Below are 25,446 nucleotides of genomic sequence, written 5' to 3' on the forward strand. Positions count from 1 at the left end.
AGCTGAAGAAGCACTTTCAAATTTCTGACCCACAGAAACTGTCAAGCTATTCACGTTTGTTGTGATTTTACACTGCTAACTTTTGAAGTAATTTGTACACAGCAATATTTAACAAGTACCAGCATTCAGTAGATATTTGTTCAATGAATGAGTGAGTGAACTGGATTAAGAGCAATAGAAAACACAACCTCACACCCTCGGCTCTAAGCTGATCGGGATGCAAGTGCCTGTTTCTCTTCTCATCTCTCTTCTCTAGGTTTTAGCTGAAGCTCATGATCCTAGAGCAGGGTTCTCGACCTTGGCACTGTTATTATTTGGCGCCAGGTAATTTTTTGCTGGGGGGGGGGGGCGGGGCAGTCCTGTTCTTTGCTGTAGGATGTTTAGCTGAATCCCTAGTTTCCACCCACTAGACGCCAGTGGCCATTCCTCCCTCCACTGCAGTTGTCACAACTAAAATTGCCACCAGACATTGCCAAGTGTGCCCTGGGGAACACAGTTACCCCCACTCAAGAACCACTGCTCCAAAGTTATAACTGAAGAGCGATTAGAAGACATACTCACAATACTAGTTGGGTTTTGAGCTGGTACAAAATGTTATAATATTTCAAAAATATTTGATTGACAAAAATTCAATCAACACATAATGTATTCTTTCAAAACAGTACTTAAACAAAGGACACGTAAACAAACGACCTTTTCTTATAAGTAAATGGCTCAATTAATATATTTTGTCACTGTGTGGAAAAAAAAAACATCACCCTGATCAACAGAAGTTCAAACTTTAGATTTATTTGACTTATTTTAGAAAAGGATTTGTTTATTTATTATTTTAGAAAGGGGGGAAGGAAGGAAGACAAGGAGAGAAACATTGATATGAGAGAGAAACATCAATTGGCTGCCTCATCAGGGACTGAACCAGCAACCCAGGCATGTGCCCTGGCTGGGAATTGAACTGGTGACCTTTCTCTTTATGGGACAATGCCCAACCAACTGAGCCACGCCTGAGCCATACCAGTCACGGTTCAACCTTTAGATTTATCTATCTATCTATCTATCTATCTATCTATCTATCTATCTATCTATCTATCTATCTATCATCTATCATCTATCATCTATCTATTTTTAAACAAATCTTTTTTTAAAGGCTTTATTTATTCATTATTAGACAGAGGGGAAGAGAGGGAGAAAGTAAGGTAGAGAAACATCAGTGTATGATTTCTTCTCACATGCTCCCTTCTGTGGACCTGGCCCACAAACCAGGCATGTGCCCTGACTGGGAATCAAACCGGCAACCCTTCAGTTCGCAGGCTGGTGCTCAATCCACTGAGCCACACCAGCCAGGGCCTCAGTCTTTAGATTTAAATAAAATATCAAGAAGGTGATTTCTCCAGAGTCTCCCTTTAAAAGAAGAACAAAAGTTACTCTATAATAGATCAGTCCAAGAAACGAATCTTTTTAGCCCTGGCTGGTGTGGCTCAGTGAATTGAGCACTGGCCTGTGAACCAAGGGGTTGCTGGTTTGATTCCCAGTTGGGGCACATGCCTGGGTTGTGGGCCAGGTCCCCAGTGGGGGACACTTGAGAGGCAAGCACATATTGATGGTTTTTTTTTCTCCCTCCTTTCCCCTCTGTCTAAAATAAATAAATAAATAAATAAGTAAAATCTTAAAAAAAATACAAGTCTTTTAAAAACATGCAATTTCCCATTCCCTATAACCTTGAAGCTTTCTCAAGAGAGCCATGTGGCCTGCTTGCTTATTTTGTTCAGGTATCTGCTTAACTATCCCATCAGAAAAGCCTTCCAGAACCAACCTTTAAAAATATCACCCTTCCCGATCAGGCTCTCCTTATACTGAGCAGCAACCGTCAGATACACTGTATATTCTGTTTTTCCTTGTTGTCTGCCTCTGCACCACTAAAATGTCAGTTCCAGAGGGCAGGGATTTTGTTTTATTCTCTGCTGTCTTGTCTCCCTGCCCTGAGAGTGGTGCCTTGCACTAGGTAGATGTTAATAAATATTTGTTGAATGAACACATGAATGGAAGTGGTGGGTGATGGCCAAGGAGGGGTCAAGTGCTTGGGGTGGGGTGTCACACTCAAAAGGTTTTCACACCGAGTCTCATTTACCTTTAGCTACAACTGGCTGGATTGTTGTTATTGTTTGCAAAAACATAAAAAGACAGATTGTTTTGGCCACATTCTTCATTTTGAAAACCTCTTAGCTTCTTTTAAGTCTTGCTACTGCATTTCTTCAGTTTTTTTCCCAGTATTTCCGGTCGTATATAAGCAAAAAAAAAAAAAGCAAAGCTACCACTGTGTTCTCTACAATTATAAAGAGCAGTCATGTCAAGCATATTATATCTACTTACCTTCATTGCTGCTTCTGAGGAAAGTGAAGTATAAATTCAAATTTTGCAAATCAGAGTTTAAATGCATCATGAAGACATTCTAAGATGATCTTGTGGTTAACATTTTTATTAGAAAAATAAAAGAATCCTTCTGCAAAGCAAGTAATTATCCCTCAGTTATTGTGATTTATAATAATAAATACATAGTTGGTCTTCCTCCCATTTTTGGCATAAAACTCCTAAAACCTTTGGAATTTCCTAAGTGATCAGAGTGACCAAGGTGTCTTCGTTATGTTAATGAGGTGACTTTTGGAAAGCACCTAAGGATGGGGGCTGGTTGCCAAGAGAAACAACCATGTAATTAGAAAGTTGGAACTTTTCGTCCCACCCCGGAGTGGAGAGGGGTTGGAGGTTGACTCAACCACCAATGGCCAATGATTTAATCCATATGCCTACGCAACGAGGTTTCCATGAAAACCCTGAAGGAAGGGTTTCAGAGAGCCTCTGGGTCGATGGACACGTGGAGATCTGAGGAGCGGCACACCTGGAACGGGTATGGAAGCTCTCTGCACCCTTTCCCCCATACCCTGCTCTACGCCTATCTTTTACCTGGCTATTGCTGAGTTATATCCTTTTATAATAAAGCAGTATCTAGTACGTAAAACGTCTCTCCATCTATAGTGAGAAGCACAGGTGACAACCCGGGCTTGCAATGGAAGTCTGAAGTGTGTGTCAGAGGGGAGAGGGGACAGTTTTGCAGGGCTTCATCCTTAACCAGTGGGATCTGATGCTATCTCTGTGTGGATAGTATCTGAACTGAATTAAATTGTAGGACCCCCAGCGGGTGTCAGGGTATTGCTTGGTGGTGTGTGGGGGCAACCTGCACACATTGGAATAGGGTAAAGAAGTGTAGTGCCTCACTCTATTCTGGCCTATCCTTATCCGATCCAAGCTGAACACAGTCGTCACATCTAGCTTCACAAGTGACTTTGTTACGGGTGGAAGTGGGGTTCTTGTGGTGTGTTAAGGGAAAGAATTTCCTGAGACCTGAACAGGAGGATGCGGCTTTGTGGGATGATTTATTGATGATGTACAATTAAGGAGGTTCTCCTCCTGACTTCCAAATGTCCCATTTTCATCCGTCTTGCCATGGAAAAAGTCCAATCTTGTCTCCAGGAGGGCCAGGGTGAAGGCCACTGCCCAGAGTTCGTGTTCCATATTAAAGTCCAGTCCAGTCCAGTATCTGGCTAGCTTAGCGTATGATCACAGCTGTCGTCATTGCTATGCTTTGGGATTCAGGCTCCCTCCCTCCTGGAGGCCATGGCTGTGAAGGCCATGTGGCCACAAAGAGAACAGGTATGTGCACCGTTCAAGTGCAGGTCATGAGCAAGCGAGAGAGAATTTTTTTTCCCCCTGGGGTTATAACCAGGAACTTGGGTTTGGGATGGACCAGGTACTCTCTCAAAATGACCAACTTCCCAAGCTTTTTTGGGCTTTGAATAGGTTTACACTCCCTACTTAGACTGACAAGCCTCTTTCCTTCAGTACCTCCCCCTGGGACCCCCGACAACTAGGTACAGGAGAGGTGAAGGGAGGACTATTAATCCCCTTGGCTGAGCACCGCTGTAATCCTATGGGTTGTGAAGCTACCAGACTAGCAAGCAGGCTTATATTTCCCTGTTTATTAACTTCAATATCTAAGTTCTCTTTTGCTCCCCTTCTCAATATCTAGCTAAACACTGACAGTAACAACTTGATTAAAAATACAAAGAGCAGCCCTGGCTGGTATGGCTCAGTGATTGAGTGCTGGCCTGCAAATCAAAGGGTCGCTGGTTCGATTCCCAGTCTAGGGCACATGCCTGGGTTGCAGGCCAGGTTCCCAGTAAGGGGCAGCAAGAGGCAACTGCACATTGATGTTTATCTCCCTTTTTTTCTCCCTCCCTTCTACTCTCTAAAATAAAAATAAATAAATAAAATCTTTAAAAAATACAAAAAGCAGGCTGCAATCACAAAGGTTGTAAAATACATCTGCCCATTCACTGCATTTGAACTCTGTTGGGCACGATACATGCATGCCATGGTGGAGAAGGGGGACAAAGATGGATAAACAAATAAATGAATAAATGAGTGAAAGAACAAGACAGTAGGACGGCTTTATGGCAGAGCGGAAGCAGAAGTTCATTGCACAAGTCACTTCATCCTTTTGGAATTCAATACAAGGGAGCAAAATGATGCAGAAAATAATAACTTTAGTTGACTTTGGGTAGCCTGATAGTTTTTTGGAATGTCATAAAAGTGCAGCAGACTAATTAGCCTGACATTTAAAATTAAGAGATGTGACAGCTCTTGCTGTGGGAAAAATAATTATGGGAGGTGAAGAAGCAAGCTAAATATGCCCAAGGTTTACTGAAATTGCCCAAACCAAGAATAAAAGGACAGTTCTTTGAGATTCAGGGTCCAGCTTATCTTTACTCAGTTTTACAAAGAAGAAATAACCACCAGCACTGTCATCTTGACATTCAAAGGACAGGCTCTTTAAAGAATGAACATACCCAGGTCATCTGTGGTAACTGGATTTCCTGCAAGGATATTGGGTAGCAAAGGACACATTGCCTCTTCAGGCAGCAACAGGGATTCTAGGTCCCATTGCTCTCTGGGCAGCTCAGTGCAGCAGAAGAGAAAAATAACAATAGCTCAGTGTCCTTTAGGATATAGCCTGAGCACATGCTTTAATATCTCCTGTGGATTTAATGTTTGAGTCTTCCAAAACGGGAGTACTGAGTTGGTTTGTCCCTGTTCAAAATGGCACAGTGTTACATCAAGCCCTCTGTGTATGGCTGCCTGGGGCTGTGGGGATCCCCTGGCCCCTCCTGTCAGCTGCAGCCAAGGAGCATGGTTGGCCACTCAACATGGAGGGCACAAGCCATGGCAACTTGCACAGGAAATAATTAGCCTATTGGAAGTCAGCTGTGGGTCTTGAGTCTGTCTCCTGAATCAAGTAAAATATTTCAAAAATGGCAATGTCCTACTTATTGTCAGTATTTATGTATAACTGGACTATTTAGGGTACTGTTCTTTTCCTTTTATTTCCCACCTCATTTCATCACTAACCAAAGCTATACCGGGGTCCTTTGCAAAGATATGAACACAAAGAATATTTACTCAGTTTTTCTTAATAAAATATTTCTGGGTTTAAATAAATACTGAGAATGTGTTTATCAGTAAATTTTATTTATTCATGTTATTCATAAGTAGCAGTATTAGTAATCTCTAAAATGCTATTCTCTTCTTTTAAAAAATCCATTTATTTATTCATTATTCTTCCATCAACCAGTCTCTACCAATTAGCTACAAAGAAGGGGCTAATATACTTGTCTTTCCCACCAAAATATGGCTTTACTGTGCTCCAGAAGTATCTTTTTTTGTTTCCATCCTTCCATCTTTATATGTGGTATATAAACAGCTATTCAATAGACCTCTGCTCAAGAATTAATGAAAGAATAAATGTGGTCTGTCTAGAACCCAGATCCACTGATGGTGATGTTTTCCTAAAGACAATAAAAACCATACATGGTGATGTTGAACATTTCACTGACATTCCTGAATCCCTGGTCCTGATATGATTTATTTGATCTTCTAGAAAGGCCCTTGAGATGTTTCAGTGAAGAACAAAAGGGTATCATACCCAAGGAATTGTCATAGAATGTGCTGTCCATTCTCTGTCTCTGTATAGCAGACATTAGGTGCTTTTCCTACACTTAGCGTCCCCTTCACCATAGGTTAAATGCAACCCACACTGACCTCTGACTCTCAACACTGTCCAATAAAACAATTAAGTCTTTTTTGTCAGCCACTCAGGGTTAATTGTTCTTTCTAAAGCTTGAACTTTGTACTGTTTCTAATTTCTCATATCTACACTCTCATATCTACAGATGCTGGCTACCTGATATATTTTATCTATGCCACTTGTGTGCATAAGCTACTTTGAGCTACACTGCATGGACAGGAAAGTCACAAAAGGAAAGTGACCTCATCTTATAAGTTGCTTAGAAAGATCTTTTGACAAATGGTGGTTTAGTGTAACAGTTCAACACATGTGTCCTTCCCTTCTATTGGTCATTTGCCAATTGAAAATATTCCTACAGTTGTTATTTTCTTAATTGTCCAAGCTTGAACCCTACTGACTATATTAGCTTGACTGAAAAATCAATGTTTAACAAAGAAGTGAGGCATTAACTGTATGAAAGTTAATCATGTCAAAACACACATCTGACTTACCCAGAATAACTATCTCGTCCTATGGAGTGGGTTTGGTTTCAATTTCCTATCACATTGCTGAAATATTGAAATATTCCAGAGATTCCTGAGGATTTCATGGCTAAAAATGTGTGTGAACTCTTCCTAAAAGTAAGTTCAAGTAGAGAGCAATTGTGGCTGAGGAAGGACAAAGAAAACTGGAATACAGAGATTCTGCTCCTAAGTCCAGGAAAAGTTTTATATTGGGTTCCAGGAAAACTGCCAGAAATCCACATTGCCCTTAATTCCTTTTCCAGAGGCCTGTTTTGCTAGGGGGGAATTTTTAAAAATGTCTTCAGATACATATGCATTCTTATTGTATTTTAAACCCTTAATTAATTCCAAATGTTCCTTTTGCTTATTTGTGGGTACTCATGACTGAAACACAGGCCAGAAAGGGACAGATTCTTCATCTGACCTTTCCACTCCCTTGCCTCTAATCACTTTTGAATTGTAAATGATGTACTTTTGAAACTGTGAGCTCCCAGCCGCCTTTATCTGCCTCGAGCCACTGTCATGTGGTAGCCAGTTCCACTGAATGAGCAGACACAGTAGTACCCCTGCACCTCACTTTTCTTTGTGCATATAAGTATTTCTCATATGAAATGATTCCTAAATTCAGACAATTTTTGTCTGAATTTCTGGTATTATAAGCCAGAACCTTCATCTCTGTGCCACTAATCTCAATTTTAACTTCTGTTGACCTTCAACAAACAGTCGAATATTTTTTTCTAGCAAAATGGGTTTATTCAGGAGCAACAAAGAACTGCAATTCAGGACGCGTGGTCTAATGGCAAATCCGAGCAATCGTGGAGTAACAAAGGAGGGAAAGGCTCTTTTATGAACTTGGGAGGGGCTCTTGTAAAGGAAGAGTCCATTGGAGGAAACAGACAGTTCAAGGTATAACGACTTCTCATTGGCTGAGTTATGGCCGTCGCCCACAAGCTAAGCTGGTACTGGGCAAGGAGGAATCTTTTCTTCCTCCAGCTGAGGTAGTAAAGCAGTATCATTTCCTGTGGGAGATGCAAGATATGTCTCTTCCTGTCCTGGTCGGGAGTGTGTGTCCAGTGATGCTGAGAGGTAAGAGCTTGAGAGTTCTCTCTTCTAGCCTCCCAAATCAATTAAATTAGGTTTCCATTCATTAATTTTCACACTTTCAAAAGCTATTTTAAGGCTTAACACCAAATTAGAGTCTTTACCTTTGCTTACAGAATGTAAAAATACAATACATTAAAATAAAATGGGTTAAGAAAATGAGAAGACAGGCTACAGACTGGGAGCAAATATTTTCATAAGTCACATCTGATAAAGGACTGTTAACCAAACATATACAAACAACTATAAAAACTCAACAATGAGAAACAAACAACCAGATTAACGTCTTTGTCTCTACGTTAAGAGACACTTCACCAGAGAAGATACCAAGAGAAGATGGCAAGCACATGAAGAGATGCTTCATATCATGTCATCAGGGAAATACAAACTCAAACAACAAAGAGATTCCTATTACCTACACACCTATTAGAATGGCCAAAATCCAGAACACTACCAACACCAAATGCCAGCGAGGATATGAAGCAACAGGAAGTCTTAAAGTGCACAATGGTACAGTTACTGTGGAAGACAATTGGGCAGTTTCTTACAAAAGTAAACATAGTCTTAACATACAATCAAGCAATCTCGCTCCTTGGATTTACCAAAGGAGTTGAAAACCTATCACACAAAAAAAATCTCACACAAATGTTTATCGCAGCCAAAACCTGGAATTGCCAAAACCTGGAAGCAACTGGAATGTCCTTTAGTAGGTAAATGGATAAATGAACTGTGATATATCCAGATAATAAATATTATTCAGCACTAAAAAGAAATGGAAAATCATGGAGAAAAATCATAAAAAATATGGAGGAACCTCAGATGCACATTACTAAGTAAAAGAAGCCAATGTGAAAAGGCTACATACTGAATGATTTCAACTATGTGACTTTCTGGAAAAGGCAAAATGATGGAGAGGGTAAAAAGATCAGTGGTGCCACAGGCTCAGCGGGGAGAGACAAAGAGTGGGACAGAAGATGTTTAGAGCAGTGAATCTACTCTGTACAATGGTGGACATATGTTATCACATATTTGTTCAAACCCATGGAATGTACGACACCAACAGTAAAACCCAATGTACACTTTGGACTTTGGGTGATAATGATTTGTGAAAGTATTTTAATAAAATGTACCAGTCAATTTTTTAAAAATACTTTGAACAGTTTTAACATATATATCACTCTAGTGGTAGATTTTTGAAATAGGGGAGGGTGTGCATGAATGGGGTTAAGTAGGGGCAAGAGGTATGTAGAAATTTCCGTCTTCTCCTTAATTTTGCTGTGAACCTTAAACTACTCTAAAAAAGAAATACTATGCATATATATGTATAGAACTTATAAGTAGAATTCATATATAGAGAACTACCAGAGACTCAAAGGTTAAGACATTAAAATGGTGCCAAACTAAGATTCCTGTTACAACCTTTCTCATCTTCCCATTGTAATGAGTTTTTGAAAAATAAGGATCAACCACTTGCAAGAAAAATTTCCACTGAGTATAATGCAGAGGTTAAACCAAGAAATGTATCACAAACATTTTGGCCTCTGAGAAAGAGCAAAGTTGGTAAAAATAAGCTGAACTTTCAAAGTGTTATTCGATCAAATCTACAAATCCCAGAAGGCCAACAGGAAGTACAGAGGACCAGAGAGCCAGGGGTGGCTGGCTACAAAATACGATTGCTAGGCCTGGAATAAGAAGCCACAGATAAAGCAGTATGTGGAAGCATGCTGACAACCGCATGGTGTTCAAGTTTGTAGTTTTTTTTCCATTTATCACAGCTTATTCAAGATGAACCACAGAGAGCCTCTGCTTCTTGACAACATAAATTCTCTTCATAGCAGGCACCTGGACAATAGGTCAGGGCAAGCTCTGGTCATGGAGGCTGCCCAGCAGGCGATAGATGTAAATGTCTGCTGGATTCCAGAATTGAGGCGAGGCACCGTGCACTTGAACACTCCCAAATCTTTAGACATATCATTTTTCAAGAGGATGGTAGAGAAGCAGAGGAAATTTCATCTGTCAGTTGGCCAACTCTGAGATTGGAAGGAACTTACTTCACTGACATGCAATAGGAAAATTATCACTACCAGAGCATAAGATCTGCCAAAATTTCTATAGTACAAGGAAACAAAATACTATTTGAAGACTCCAAGGAAGAGCATATATTTGAAGATGCTTCGCTACAGGAAAAGAAAGCATTAGAAAATGTCTGTTGGGTACTCAAAAGCATGTGAGGAGATCTGGTTATCTATCAAACAGTGACCCATAAGTTAAGAATGTAAAGAAACTACAAAATTTCACTGTGGAGGCCAGAAAACAAAATTGAGTCGCTGATAATCAAATCAGTAACTTACAGGATGAGTGTGAGTTTTTTCAGGGAGTCTTCCTCACTTGTTCATGGACAGTTACTGCTCACAGGTCACATTTCCCAAAACACAATTCTCTCACCTTCATTAGCTCTTACTTCACTGTGCTGCTCTGTAACTGCATTTGGTGTCTGTCTCTGCCCTTACAATGTGGGCTCCTCCAGGCAGGGACCATGACCTACACAGGTGTTTACATCCCTCCCAGCAGCATAATCTGGCCAGTGGGCCCTCATTAAGGGCTTCATAAATGTACAAAATGGGAGTTCTCAGTCAGTTGGGCTTTCATGTTGGTTTACGTTTTTGTTTTTTCAATCAACATGCAGAGAACCCAGTCTGTGACCAAAGTATCATAGAACATAGACTAGAGTCTGGGGTGTGGGAACAGAGTTGGAAGATATGGACTGAAAACAAAAAATTGTTTTGGTTTTTTTAGAAAAACAAGGTAAAGTAGTAGGCAAAGGAATAAAGATGGCATCCAGTAAATAGCACATTTTAAAAGTGAATTTAAATTTTAGAAATAAGTGAGGGAAAAAATTATTTTCCTAAGGTCATTCTAGAAGTCAACAGATTAACTAAGAGATTTTAAACTGCCTTTTATCACAAGATCAGATTTCCTTTTCTTTCTCGCTTTTTTTTTCTCTCATTTTCTTCCTAAAAAAAAAAATCTTTACCACACATTGGACTTGCCAGTGATGTCTACAGACATCACAGTGCTTGGTGTCACAACAGATAAACTCTAAATCTCAGTGACAAAAATAGAAGTTATCCCTCAATAAAGTCTAAAATGATTGGGACTGGCTGGCATGGACTTTCAGGGGCTTGGGCTCCTCTTCTTTATGGGCCTACCTCCTGGAAAGCCTTGGAATTCTCTCCATTCAGCTGGCAGGTAGAGTTCCATTCAGGGACCACATAGAGGTACAGAGAGGTTTTTATGGACCAGGACCATAAGTGGGGCACATCATTTTATTATATCCCAGCAGTGTAGCGCTCAGTCACATAATCACGCCTAATTGAGAGGGAGACTAGATGATAGAATCTAGCTGTAGCTCTGATAGAGAAAAAATGGCTTTGGTGAATACTAGCCTGCCTCTACCACAAAGTCCAAATTGTTCCGACAACAGATCATCATGACCCATGACACCATGCACAGCCCTCTTACTTTCTCAGTTAATCCTTGCAATAATCTGATGGAATTGGCTGTTAGGGTAGTATGTTCAATTTAGTAACCTATAGCTCTGAATAACAGTCTAGGATATGTACCTCATTCTGACTCCAAAAGTCATATGTACCATGCTGCATTCTTCATTTACATCAGGAAGTCTAAGGGAGATTATAACCTGACTGCATTGTGATTAAACTTAAATGATCATGTAACTGCACATCATCAGTAGATTCCATTCTCTGTGTTTTTCCAATTAAAATGACGGGCTTACGCCAATTCACCAAAACACACTCCCATTTTAATGTATAGCATAGATCTGAGGTCATCCTGGCAGTCCCTAGCATAGGCATGGAGTGATATGCACTGTCTCATCATTTATATCTGATTAGTGCTAACAGACCAACACAAATTTACATTTTCAGAGTGAACATTTTTATACCTCACACTTTTAAAATACATTTTATCATTACATTAAAAAAGTAGACATTCAATATGTTTATAAGTGAATAACAGCTAATTTGTAAATTGTCATATCTATAAATATGTAATATGTAGGTATATATATATACCTACATATTACATATGTAATATACCTACATATTACATATTTATAGATATGACAATAAAGTAATACGTATATATATTACTTCATTTAATTCTCAATATCACTTAATGAATTGAGTGTTTTTATTACCAGAATTTTATTGATGTGGAAATGAAGGCACAGGTTAAGCAACTTGACTGAGGCACAAGAGATGAACGATGAAGAAAATAAAACAGGGCAGCCTACTAGTCTAAGTCTCCTGTAATTTTCCCACAGTTCAAGTTTACATGTTTTATTTTGTGTTTTGCCATTATCCTTGTCATATATTATTCCTACTCTTCAAAATACTTACCACTTGGCATTCTCTATTTTTACTTCTCAGCAACCCCATTCACTGCACCTTTACTCCATGAACGTGTTCATTTGAATATGTAAAATCTAATAAAAATTAGGTTTTACATCATTTGAGTATGTAAAACCTTTAAAAAATGCATTTTTTAACTTGTTTCATTTTAAAAAGTGCCTTGCTATGCAAAGCACAAAGCAAAAAATGCAACTTAGCTGTTTCTTAAGGTAAATCCACAACTTCCGGGGAGAAATCCTTTCATTTCCTCTAAAACAAAAAGGATCTATACACATATTTGAGGTCCTGAAGGAACATCAATTTCAGTTTTAAGACATATTTAACGTAATATCTTCTGTCAAATTTTTGGTGCCTAGCATAAAACTGGAGACTTTAGAAAGCTTTTGAAATATTAGTCATTAAAATGACTCACTTTCTAAAAGAAATTACTTGGGAGTCAAAGAAGGATGACTTTACTATCTCAGAAATTAAACGCTGATTAATTTGTTCATCCATTCAGTCCACTATGAATGCACTGATGCGGAAACTTGGGGGGGGGATGAAAAACACTGAAATTGAAATGACCACTAAAAATGTTCTTCCTCGTTTACTTTGCTACCTAAATGCCAGTTGGAACGTCAGACAAAATGTAATTTGTAGAACAGCCTTGTGGCACATTGTATCCATCAAACAAAATCGACGAGGTGCTAGAAGACACATTTTGTGTCTGCTGGTGATAAAAATCCTCGGCAGAGCTTGCTAAACTCTCTTGTGAGGCATCTTTGTCAGTTGTGCCTAAAGCAGGCCCCTAGTAGGTACTCAGAAAACATGTGTTGTTGAATAAATCAGTGAGGCCAAGATGGAGTTTACTCAAAGGTAGTAGGAGTTTTGCATTCTCTCATTGCTCACGATAAGCTCTTAACGACTTTTGCAACTGGTTTTGCAGGTCATCCAAGCCACTGACCTTTCCTTAGCTCTAATACAATTAGAAGAAGGAGCAGAGACATTTTACACTGTGAATGTAGCTCTTTGAACTTCCCTAAGTAGCCTGGGTGGAGGCCCCACCGTTTTAGGTTGGCAGGTTTGTAAGGCACCAGCAATATCCGCCCTTCTACCCGCCCCGCCCGCCGCTTCCTGGATCTTGGTCCCTGTCCTCGCCCGAGGATCTTTCCCCGCCCCCCACCCGCCCCGCCCGAGGGCTGGGTCAGCAGGAGCCCTGGGAACTACCACTTGTCTCAAACTTTGTTTCCAGAAGAAAATAGGTACTGATCTGTATATTTTAAATCACTACAGCATAAGGTCTTCAAGTGAATGTCTTATTTGAGTATTAAAATTTAAATTACGATAAATGAGCTAGTACAAAAGACCTCCATGATCGCCCCAAACCCTCCATGTGAGGTGGTCTTTTGCACTCAGAAGTTGTAGGGTTTCTGAAAGCAGCCGCATCTCCTTCCAGACCTCACCTCCCGTAACCTCCGTCCGCTCTATGGAGGCACCTCACCCCCACTTCACGCCCACCCATTGTCCCTTCGCAGCTGTCAATGCGCGCAGATCCCGAACTGCAGATTGGAAAACCTTCCCGTCACTCAGTTCACACTCAGACCGGACGCTACACTCCCTATTCCCTGCCTTTCAAGGTCTAAGACAGCGTTCCCGGAGTCAGCAGGTAAAGCCGAAGCAGCGGAAGGGAGGAAAGGAGCGCGGAAGGAAGGGAGGGAGAAAGGAAGGGAGGGGCCCGCTGGGTGCCGAGTGGGTGGGCGGAGCGGCGGCCTGGGGGGCGCGCTACGTAACCCCGCGGGGCCAGACCGCGCCCTGTCCCTACATCGCCCCCCGCCCCGTCCTGCTCACAATGCCTAAACCACGGAGCCACTCTTGTAATCCAGCCCCCTGACATCCTTGGGGACAGTTGCCGCTGCGAAGCACCGAGGGAGGGGCCGGGTGGGCCGCGGCGATGGGGTGGAGGGGTATGTGAAAGGTCCCGGATGTTGCTGAACTAGAGCCCCTTCGAAAGGGAGTAACTGGCGCAGGCGCAGGCTCGCAAGGCAAGCTAAGGTGGGGGTGGGGAGGGATTTTCTCTCTGGTTTAGACCGAGTTGCTGAAGCTGGAGGGGAAGACTTGGGATGTAGTGGTGTGGAGAGGAAAAAAAGGAGCTTCCTGCCTAGGTGCACTTGGGAGTAGAGAAGTTGGAGGCTGAGCAGGTCGGGAAGGAGGATTGATGGCGGGAGGGGACACGCGCGCTCCACTGCTCGCCCTCTAGCGCGGGCGGACGGGACGCGCGCGCTAGGGAGCGGCGGTTGTGCTGGCCCCCAGAGCTGTGGGCACCAATCAACGGTTGCCATAGCAGCGTTTGACGTCACCGTGCGTGTGGTGCCCCTGCTGCCGGGGCTGGTGATTGGAGGAAACCCCGTGTCTGCGGAGCGTCTGTAGCCTGTGAGCAGTAAGATCGAGAGACAGAGTCTCAGCCTCGCCGCCACTGCTGCCGCCGCCGCCCAGAGACTACTGAGCCCCGGTCGCTCCGCCGCCACCCACTCGGGACACAGGTAAGAAACCCGGCCGCCGCCGCCTCGCTCCACTCTTTCCTGTTCCAGACCAGTCTAATGAAAGCGTGGGGACCACCCCCGCTCCACGTCCCTTCAGCCTCGCTCGCCCGGCGGTAGCGGCGCTAGGCTGAGGCGGAGTCTCCGCAAGCGGAGACGGGCGGCGGCTTTCCTTCCGCTGGACTCGGGCGGGCGGCTCGCGCCTGCCTCGGGCTACTTGCTTCCGGATCGGCGCCTTAGCCCGGATAAGCGCCCGTTCCTGGCTCCCCTCCCCGGGGGTGGAAGAGGCGGCCGCACGAGAGATCCCCGGGGACCTGCTCGTCGCCTGTTCTCGGGGTGGCTGAGGCACCACGGTCCGAGATCCGTTCCAGTCGTCGCTCCCGTGCCCCCAGAGTCCCTTCCCTCTCCCCACCTCGCTCCCGTTTTCCGCCCGAGATAGTGACTCGGCGGCTGCGGGCATTGCAGTGGCGCAGGTGAGGCCGCCCCCTCCCCGCGGCTCTCCCTACCCCCCGCCCGTTCCTCGCCTCTGCGCCCAGCGCTGCGGCTGCGGCGGCACCCAGCGCCACCCCCAGCTCGGGCGGCGGCGCAGCGGGAGGGCCGGGCTTGAGGACCGGGTCCTTAGCGGAGGCCCGCCCGGGGGCGCCCGCCAGGTAGACTAGGGCGAGGCAGCGCTTCGCGCGGTAGGGGGAGGAGGTCACCTGAGACGGCCGAATTTCCTTGATTCCGCGGGGAAGGGGGGCTCGAATATTCTGGGGTGGGGGAGGGGGCTCCGAGCCCAGGTGGGCTAGAAGAGATGGGCTAGGCTATAATAGGGCCGCGTATCTCGCTCGCTTACTGGAGCGAGCTAAACTGAAGGGTCCCTGCGCTCTGTTTCAGGGTGCGTATCCTGCTCTGCGGGCCCGGGAAGCCTGAGTTTAACAGCCGGTGGTGGCCCGGCTGGCCAGGGTGTGGCTCTTGTCCCCTCCCCCACCTGCTGCAGCTGTCGGGCCGATACAGACTAAAGGAGCACCCGGGGTGTCGGGTGGCGGAGGGGACGCCGGTGGGACAGTGGGGTGTGTCTAGCGCCCGGCGGGCCTCGGTGCTGCTTCTGTGGGCGGTGTTGGCCTCGCGGGCCTCTTTGCCCCCGGGGCAGGCGGCGGCTCCCCGGTACCCCAACTCGGGCGGGGGCGCGCTGCTCCTCCCTCCAGCTCTGGTGAGGGAAAATTAACACTCGGCAGAAGGTTGGGCTCCTTGACACAGATCCGCCATGACAAAGGGAGAGTCGGGGACTTACGCTGAGGCACAAGCTTGGGCGGAGCCAAGCAGTGGGGGTTGCAGATAGCGCGGACCCAAGGATTTGCGCTTTTAAGCCTGGTCGGCCGGTTTTTGGTTCACTCACCCACGTCTTAACGTCGGTTAAGGGTTAAGTGGGTGCGGCGAGGTCTTGGAGGACTAGTTATTATGTGAGAAACCCAATCCACTTCCCCTTGCAGTCTAGGGGTTGGGGAGAAAAACCTTTATACTAGTTTCAGATGATTCCGTATTAGAAGCAACATTAATCTGAGAGCATTTTCTGAGTTCTGGGGGGGCGGAATTTGTTAGTTTCGAGAAGTGGGGGTGGGGAATTACTCGGTCACAAATTTTAAATAGTTTTAGCACTGAAACACTGCCTTGTACTCAACGTAACTGATTACTTGTTTAAATACTGGGATCTGTTCCGGTTTTTCTTTTTAAGTTTTGTGGGATTTCCCTGGGAAGATAAATGATACAGTGTTGGTGAATCAATTTCCACAGTGACAGTGCTTCCTCTGTTCACCTTTAATTAGTGTACTTCAGACAGTATAGTTTTATTTAAAGTCGTTTCTTATGTGGGGTCTCTGTATGTTTTAGTATCTGTGTTTTACCACTTTTCAATTAATTTTGACTTCTAGAAACAATTCTGTGTTTATCGGAAGCACTGGTGACACTGACAGCACTTAATGTATAAATTTAGTGCTCACGGATGGTAAGAGTTGAAGTTCCAGGACTCGGGTAAATTTTGTTAAGCGGGTGTGTATATAACAAGATACAGCTAAATGAGGCCTTAGGGTCAGTTAGCGATTTTTGGTGGTGGTTTCGTATTCAGAATATCTTTAAAACAAGACATTTGGTCATTCTTTCCAGAAAATTATTCTGTGATCAGCTGGGAAATGTTACAGTGATCCGTGGATTTGGAGTGGGGGTAATAGCAACTAAAACTTAAAACACTCCTGAAAAAAGTAGGTTTTATGAAAGTAAAAAGACATGAATTACACATTAAACTGACATGAGTCATGATTCTGGAAGTATGATAGAAATGCATTGTTCTTCGTAGGCAGTGTTTTTACTAAAGAAAAGCTGCTTAATTTTTGATTACGTGGTGGTATTGGAAACTGGAGTTGAAATTTTGGCCAAGTAAGATAAGGGTTAGTTTTTAAGGTGGCCTTTGTGCTTTGACTACATGTGAAATTAGGATGTTCTGAACAAAGAAAAGGTAATGTTTAAATTTTGCTAAACTGATGTTAATGGCTTTAAATTTTAGCCTTTCAAAGCTGATGTGCTTTTTTCCTTTGTTCTGATAAATTATGTGTGAGGTTGCATTAAATTCCTCCTGTGAAGAATGTTCCATAGGCAGCCAGTCTTCCCTGTTGGGTTTGAGGTGTTAAATACAGCATTTTAATTTTTTAACAGAAGGTATAATTTTGAGTCTGTTTGTTTTGGTGAGAAAACTATCTAAATACTTCTTTTTTGTTGTTGTTTTGTTTTGTTTTTTCCTGCAGAACATCCAGTCATGGATAAAAATGAGCTGGTGCAGAAGGCCAAGCTGGCTGAGCAGGCTGAGCGATATGATGACATGGCAGCCTGCATGAAGTCTGTAACTGAGCAAGGAGCCGAATTATCCAATGAGGAGAGGAATCTCCTCTCAGTTGCTTATAAAAATGTTGTAGGAGCCCGTAGGTCATCTTGGAGGGTCGTCTCGAGTATTGAGCAAAAGACAGAAGGTGCTGAGAAGAAACAGCAGATGGCTCGGGAATACAGAGAGAAGATTGAGACTGAGCTAAGAGATATCTGCAATGATGTCCTGGTGAGAATCCCAACATTCATTTTAGCCTCGCTGTACTGTAGGGTTCTTATAATGAAATCAGTTTCGATACTGTTGTTTTTTTACCTTTGGTTTTTCTTTTTGTTTTAAACTTTGTTCTAAATCAGTCCCGAGCGACTATAAAATAGACTGTAGTGATGTTTTTGTGTACTGATTGAAAAGATTAGTAGTGTTGCCATTTCAGTTAGTGGTTGGCGTATTTGTGGAGTTAATTTTTTTTTAATGTACATATGTGGATATAGTAACTTTACATATCTTGGTTTTATGTAAAAGGTATAATAGGAGACTCTTTGTAGACATAGTACCTATCCTTCCCTGGGTTAGCCACTGTAATGATAATGTAATGAGTCAGTCATGCGCAAAGCACTGGCATCATCAGTTACTCTGGCCTCCTCTCAAGTTTTAAGTGTTCGAAGTTAACTTTGTACACAGTATTCACAATAAAGGTTATGAGTAACTCAAGCTTGATTATCCAGGTTTAGTCAAAGTATTTTAGGTATTCAGTATCTACTCTGTTGACCCACTGCTTCTCATAAAGCCTTAAAGAATTAAACAGAACCTTTTTTTTTTTTAGCAAGTGATGACTTTCTGACTCAGAAAAGTTTAATCTGAGGACAAATTGGTGGAAGATCCAACCATTTAGCATATAATGTCATACATATACACACACACTATATATATAGCCTATTTAATGAACCAGGAGTTTGGGGGATAATATTTAAAGTGCTGTTACTAACATAATTCCCCTTATATTGCAGGACCTTAGGTTACACATTGGGTAGGATTCGGGTATATAGGGAGAGATAGTACCAGTTTCTCTGGATGGGTTACTGAATCTGGGACTCAGTATGGAAATCCAGGTGCACTATTTATTTGAATCTTGTTCAAGGAAGAACTACTATAATGAACAAATATATAGGCTTTTGTCTAAGTTGTGATGGTATTATGATTCATTTAACTAGTCTTTAATTACTAATAGAATAGCTTTAGTTTCTAAATTATGAGTACTTTTCTCAAATGGTATGAGTACTTTCTCAAAAAATACTCAAATGAGTACTTTTCTTCAGGCTTTATTTTTTTCCTAAACGATTTTATTTATTTTTAGAAAGAGGCTAAATGACAATGCTTGTCTTTTATTTATTTATTTTATTCCTTTTTAATTTTTTTTAATTTTTTTTTTTTTTTTAGAGAGAGGAAAAGGGAGGGGGAAAGAGAGGGAGGGAAACATCAATGTGTGATTGCCTCTCACATGGCCCCCACTGGGGACCTGGCCCGAAACCCATTTAGTTGCAAAGGTAATAATATTTAAAATTTTAAAGTGATCATGTTTTTCACAATAAAAAACATGAGGGTCCAAAGTGTTGGACCCTCCCAGGGTGGTTCTGTTTGTTGGTTGGAGCATTGTCCTGTGCACCAAAAGGCTGCAGGTTTGATTCCTGGTCAGGGTTGCAGGTTTTGGTTGGGGCACATACAGGGTGCAGCTGACATCACCCCCCCTTCCCTTCTCCCCCACCAAATAAGTAAACATACCCTCAAGTGAGGATTTAAAAATAAATAGAAATTAAAAATAATTACTACTACGCTCCTTAACAATTAATAAACATAACAAGTATATATAAGTTAGGATTTTGCAACATTTTAAAAAAATGTGTTGGTTTTTTTTTTTTCTCTCTTGCTCTCTTTATTAACTGGTCCCTGTGTACATGTTATTGAATTTTGTTCACTGTGGTGGTTTTCCCCCAATTATTACACCTGATCAAATAATTTTTATTTTGGCTTCAAAGGGTTTGTTATACGTTATAATTTTCCTAAAGGCAAGTCAATTTTAGGATTAAGGGGGACAAAGTAACATTTACCCTCTACTAACAAGTTTATTTGTTATTCCAGGTAGGTATTTGCATGTTTTCCACACTGAAAGTATAAAAGCTCCTGAGAATTTTCCTAGGAAAAGCCTTATAGCAGTTTTAGTTTTGCTTCCCTTTGGTTTTCTTATCAAGAAAAAAAAACACTGCATGGGATCAGTGGGTGATAATAACAAGATAATCTCTGAATAGCTCTTTGTGATAAAATTATTAAGAGGGTTTGATACTGGTCGCTACCCTTGTTCAGAATAGCACTGGCTTATCACCAAGTTTGACTGAAATTTGAATTTTGAAAGTTGATAAATGAAAGTTTAATTTCTTTACTATACAAAAGGCTCAGAATTCTAAACAAGCTTTTGCTTCCACCCTCTGTGTTTTCAAGAGTAAAACTGTTAGTGATCTTTGGCTCATGCCTCCTAATGCATACACAGGTGGCACACACAAGGCCTGCGGGCCCCCACCATGTTTTATGTGGCCTTGTTTCTTCGTGGTGGCAGCACTAAGCTCTCCCTTAACTCTTAAGGAGTGGTTACATTTATTTATACAGTCCTAAAATTACATTCAGCCTTTTTAAGGCAGTGGTGAAGCCACTGTGGCCCCTGGTGAAAGTGAGTTTGACACCCAAGTAGATAGATACTCAAGTATCGATTGAGTAAATGAGCAAAAGAGCCTCTGTTGGAAAAGAGGATAATAGAACTAGGTCAGCAACGCTGCTGTTTTCCAAGGCTTTTTTTTGTTTCAACTTGGGAAAATCTGATATTTACAGATAACGTGGCTTTTTACAAGCAAGCCTCTTGTCCCTGTCATGTTTTCAAACAGGTCATGTTGACTCTGGAGATATCTTGTGTAAAATTCCTTTCCCCCTTTCTAGTAAAATATAGCAGAACTGATATGTTGGCTTCTAGAGAAAAACATCTTTGAACTGATACTTTATGGTTAGTAAAAATGATCTTTTAATTATGTTTTAAGATCTTACATATAATCAATTATAATTGTATTGCTCAATTTTTCTGAACTTTGATTTGAGGAAAAATGCTCAGGTAATCATGTTTCAGAATTAATGTTACTGGCTGGTGGTGTCAGCAATGAACTAGACTTCATTGTACTGTTCAACACCTGGCCAAAAAATACCTTCTTTCTATAAGTTTTAGTTAATACCACCTACCAGGCAAACAAAGTAGGAATCATGTTACTTTGTAAGAGTTGAAGAGCATTTACTGTGGGAAATGATCATTGGCATATTCTTTCAATATGGATTTCTCTTTATGAGCAAAAACTTGGGGTTCTTCTCTTGCATGTTAATTTGAAATAGCAATATAAGAACTAATGCAATCTGCCTTTCCTGCCAGATCATAAACCAAAAAAGCTCTCTTGGTAGTAGTGGGGAGAGACTTAAGCTCCCCCCATCAAGTTAGTTAGGGATCACTGACACCTCTTCTGCATAAATCCACAAGAAGCAACCAGAAATTATAGACTTTTCTCTTGACTGATGAAACGGAAAACAAAATGAGGAAATATGTATTAGAAAACTTAATTCACATTCAAAGAAGAATTAGTAATGTAAAAAGAGCTCCAGATTTTGAGTCAGACAACTTTTTACCATTTAATACCTTCTTGAACTAAAGAAATCACTCAGTCCTCTGAGAGAACTGAGCTCAATTAAGTGGAAATAATATCCACCTCATAGGATTGTTGCAGAGAATAAAAATCTGGTAAAGCCCTTGATTACCTTCGGTGCCATTTATGTCAGGTCTGGGGTTCTGTTTAAAAGCAGTGATAACAGGACATGCCTGCTAATAACAGTGGGAGGTCTCTTAACTTGAGTCCAAGGATGGGATTCAAAAGAACCAAGAAACCTTAAAAACTATATTTTCTGGGCAGAGGATTTGTTACTCTAACCAACATATTTTCAAAGTTTCATTTAAATAATTGAAAAACACCTGTATAAGGCAAAAAATGGCTTCCTTTTCCAGCAGGTAAAGGAACAAAATTGTGAGTCTTAACATTCAGTAACAGTAGTTTAGTAATAGTGATTCAGTTAACTTGACTGAATCCCACTTTGTTATGCTTCTCTGAATTTTTATCTGCCCAGGGCAGGTTTAAGGTGTGTGTTTCCCAGGCACTCATTTTCATTTCATGCCCACAGAACTGCCATTGTTAAGGTGCAAGCTAGGGAACCAGGCAGCTTTTAGGTCCTTCCTAGTTTGAATATGTTAATATGTCTTGGACTTTAGAAACAAGTATAGAATTGTAAGCTGAAAATCATTAGACAGCCCACTTACTGGAATAAGGGCTTCTTGAAATAATTCTGCAGTGTTATACTCATCTGCATAACTGAAGAGTTTTCACAGTATTAAGTATTCCACTGATGAGATATTTTGTATAGTTGGGAAGTCTGAGGTATATAAAGTAGAAATGAAAGAAAATAAAAGAGAGTGGAAAGGCAGATATTTGCTCTTGGTGGGAAGGGGGAGAATAACCAACAAGTTGATCAAGAAAGATAGATTATTTACCCTTTTATCAGTGAAACAATTAAATAAGAATGGAATTCTTCCTATTTGTTCTAGTAAGAGATATAGGTGACCTGGAGATGTTTGGTGATTAGATGAGCTATGAAGATAGTTAAAAGCTAACTAAGAGGAAGAGATTAAAGGATTTGACACATTAGAATTAGAGTGAAAAATATGACTCAAATATAGAAAAAAATGCACACTTTGATCTAACTCTTTTAATCTACCCCCCAAAAAAGAGGAAGAAATTGTAAGGCTTCCCTGGCTGGTGTGGCTCTGTAGAGTGAGTGCTGGCCTGCTCACCAAAAGGTCACGGGTTTGATTCCCAGGCAGAGCACCTGCCCAGGGTTGCTGGCCAGGTCACCAGTTGCAGGCATGTGAGAGGCAACCAACTGATGGATCTCATACATTGATGTTTCACTGCCTCTTTCCCTTTCTTCCCTTCTCTCTAAAAATAAATTTTTAAAGAGAATTCATGTCCAGAATTTGATCATTTGCCACCACCTCCAACCTACATCCTGGTCTCACCAGCATTCTCTCACATCTGGATTATTGGGGTAAGGGGGGTTGTAAACCCATTTTTAAAGATTTTCTTTGAATATGTATAGACCCACAGTTTGGAAATATTTGTTAAAACACCGTAAGTGCATCTTTTATAAAATTTTATGAAAGGCAGTTTGAACAATTCAACCTAGTTTCCATAGGAACACATCTTTTCATATTTATCCATAGCATTTAAGTAGCATCTGGTTTTAGTTTATTAGAGTCAGTATAATGGCATAGCCTTGGAGACAAAATAATCAGGCTCTTAAATAAGGCTGTAACTGCTGATAGAAGCTGAAGGGAATTTAGAGGGTAGCTGGAAAACTATCCTCAAGCATTTAGGCCAAGTAAAGGGCATTATCAGTGTTTATGCAGGAATGAAGAACCTAGTGTAAAGCTAGGTTCTCAATTAAGTGAAATTTGGTTATTCCAACAAATTAGTGAACATTTTGTAAAAGAATTGTTGCATTCTGCATCCATAGTATCAGAACATTAGAAGGACACAATATTGCTCAGTTTAAAAGCCTTTTTATACATTAATCTTGTTTCTTGGAATTTGGGCATTAACCTATGAAAGACTTAGGGATTTTTTACCCTATGAGTATAATACCTGTTTTTAAATGTGGTAAGTGGTCCTAGCACATAAAGGGAGCCCAATATAATTTAGAATTAAATGTTATTGGACTATTGAGATAATACATTTTTTTTTCCCAAAATAGATGGCCTTTGGCACATTTATATTGGAGAGAAATGGTTTTTTAAAAGTCAATGTGTTTTCTGATCAATAAGTTAAAAATCTTGTCCATTAAAATTCTAATATGCCTTGGGGTGATTTTCTTCCTAGAGTTTCTGAGATTCCTGTTGAGGTTTCATCCTAGTTCCTGTAGTGCTTGTTTACTTATGGTGGTTTTACATTGAGAATAAACACTGCTCTTTCGTGATTTAGAATTGTGGTCAATTTTAATATGCTGAAAGTCAAGATTTATCTTTCATTTGAAAGTACCTATTCTTTGTAACTGTTTAATTTTAGCATGTTTTCTAGACTTAATTAAAATGACACCTTGTTCCCAACTTGGACTTCATTTTCTGACTCAAGTTATTGCTATGTTGACTAGGTTGTTCTTAACTTTTTACATTCATGGTGATAACTCTTTTATTGTACCAGTAGTAGTTCTGCTCCTTACTCTCCCACTCAAGCATATTGGCAAGAAAGTGATATTGTAAGGCTAAACATGATTTATTGGGCAAAAGCTCCATTATAAACTTTTTACTGTGTCTGGTGCTAATTCATTCAGACTTTCTACCTTAATTTTCTGTTCCAGTTCTGTGCTGCATACAGCTCTTATTCTTACTTTTGTGTTAAGTGACTATTCCATCTGCTCTGTTTTTCCCCAGACCCCCCTCAAAGCCTTTGGCTTGTTTGTTGTTCTCCGCTGTACCTGATACAAGCCATTGCTAGTTCCCATCTTCGTGGCCTGAGAGTTTTATTACTCTGATTCAGAAATTTTAAACTTGATATCTAAGTTGTTTTCGATTCAGAGGATTGGCATCAATCCCTTCATTTTACTTGAAAAACAGGACCATTAACATTTTTGATAATTAACTTGTAAAGTACACTAAAGGAGTAGGAATGCTTAATATTTTTTAGGTGATACAAGTTTGAATTAGGCTTATGGGGAACAGTGTGTTTAGCCACTGTGTCATTAGTTCCCATTGTACTTGGTACATTTCTGTGTAGTGGGTGTTGTCCATTTGTTCTCTAGTGAATAATTCCCTGCAATGATGGACTGGTACCTTTGTAAAAATTGTTATGCAGTAGCAGTTGTCATTTGTCACTGACTTAGTTCTGCATTTTCTGTTAAAGTATGTGACATGAGTTAGTAACTTGGTATAAAATAGTCATATCTTGGCAGAATTCACTCATTTCTTTCTATTGGTATGCTTTTGGTATAGTGGATTATGGGGGCAGCAAAGCATGGCTGAGTATAGCTGATTTGTTATCAGTATGATCTTACGTGAGTTGAGCAGTGTTTACTTTGGAATACATAAGTAAAAATACACTACCGTGGTGTTAGCCATGGGTGGCAGGATGGCAAGTTAATGATGTAAGTACAGCCCTGGTTTGGTGTAGCTCAGTGGATTGAGTGCCAGCCTGTGAATTGAAGGGTCACTGGTTTGATTCCCAGTCAGGGCACATGTCAGGGTTGCAGGCCAGGTCCCCAGTAGGGGACACATGAGAGACAAGATGTACTTACAAATAAAAACACAAAGTAAGTACAGTCACTCAAATGTTAACCCTAGAGTTAAGTAGACCAAAATAAGACTTTGTCCACTGGGTTGACAAACCTGTATATGCATGTTTGTTCTCCTAAAACCTAGGAAAGATCCTATTGCGTTTAATTTGCAAGGTATGCCCAGTTTTTGTTGTTTGTTGAAATTTTATTTGCTTGAATTGTTTAATGACTTGGATATCATTAGAAAAGTTAGAGTGCAGGTTAGTTTCCATCTTGCAAACGAGTTTTGAGATCCAGAAGTTTATAAAATTAGCAATATTACTAAGGAGAACTCAATGGTAAATTGAATGTTTCTCATCTAAGCAATTGTGTTTTTCTGAGAAAGACCCACTTTGTTGATCCAAGACTCATAAGCTGTTAGCTCATAATTTTTGGCCCAAGGGACATACTTGGACCTCATTCATCCCAGGGATGCTTGATGAAAATTCTACCCCAAACACATTACTTTTAA

At 41.1% G+C, this 25,446-nt stretch overlaps 1 protein-coding gene across 2 annotated transcripts in view; it reads left to right on the plus strand.

The window, feature by feature from the left end:
- Window positions 1–14,442: 14,442 nt before the first annotated feature.
- Window positions 14,443–25,446, plus strand: part of YWHAZ (tyrosine 3-monooxygenase/tryptophan 5-monooxygenase activation protein zeta) — a 28,507-nt gene continuing 17,503 nt past the window's right edge. The window contains exons 1-2 of one of the 2 annotated variants that reach the window (XM_037133358.2): window positions 14,443–14,689; window positions 17,464–17,768. In XM_037133358.2, coding sequence (XP_036989253.1) covers window positions 17,475–17,768 — 294 coding nt within the window. In that variant the 5' untranslated portion in view covers window positions 14,443–14,689; window positions 17,464–17,474. Of the gene's footprint in view, window positions 14,690–14,938; window positions 15,160–17,463; window positions 17,769–25,446 lie in introns of those variants that run through there. The other variant, XM_037133359.2, reaches the window with a different exon arrangement.

Source organism: Artibeus jamaicensis, unplaced genomic scaffold (assembly GCF_021234435.1).
Source record: "Artibeus jamaicensis isolate MK-2021 breed Jamaican fruit bat unplaced genomic scaffold, CSHL_Jam_final scaffold_916, whole genome shotgun sequence".
Lineage (NCBI taxonomy): Eukaryota > Metazoa > Chordata > Mammalia > Chiroptera > Phyllostomidae > Artibeus > Artibeus jamaicensis.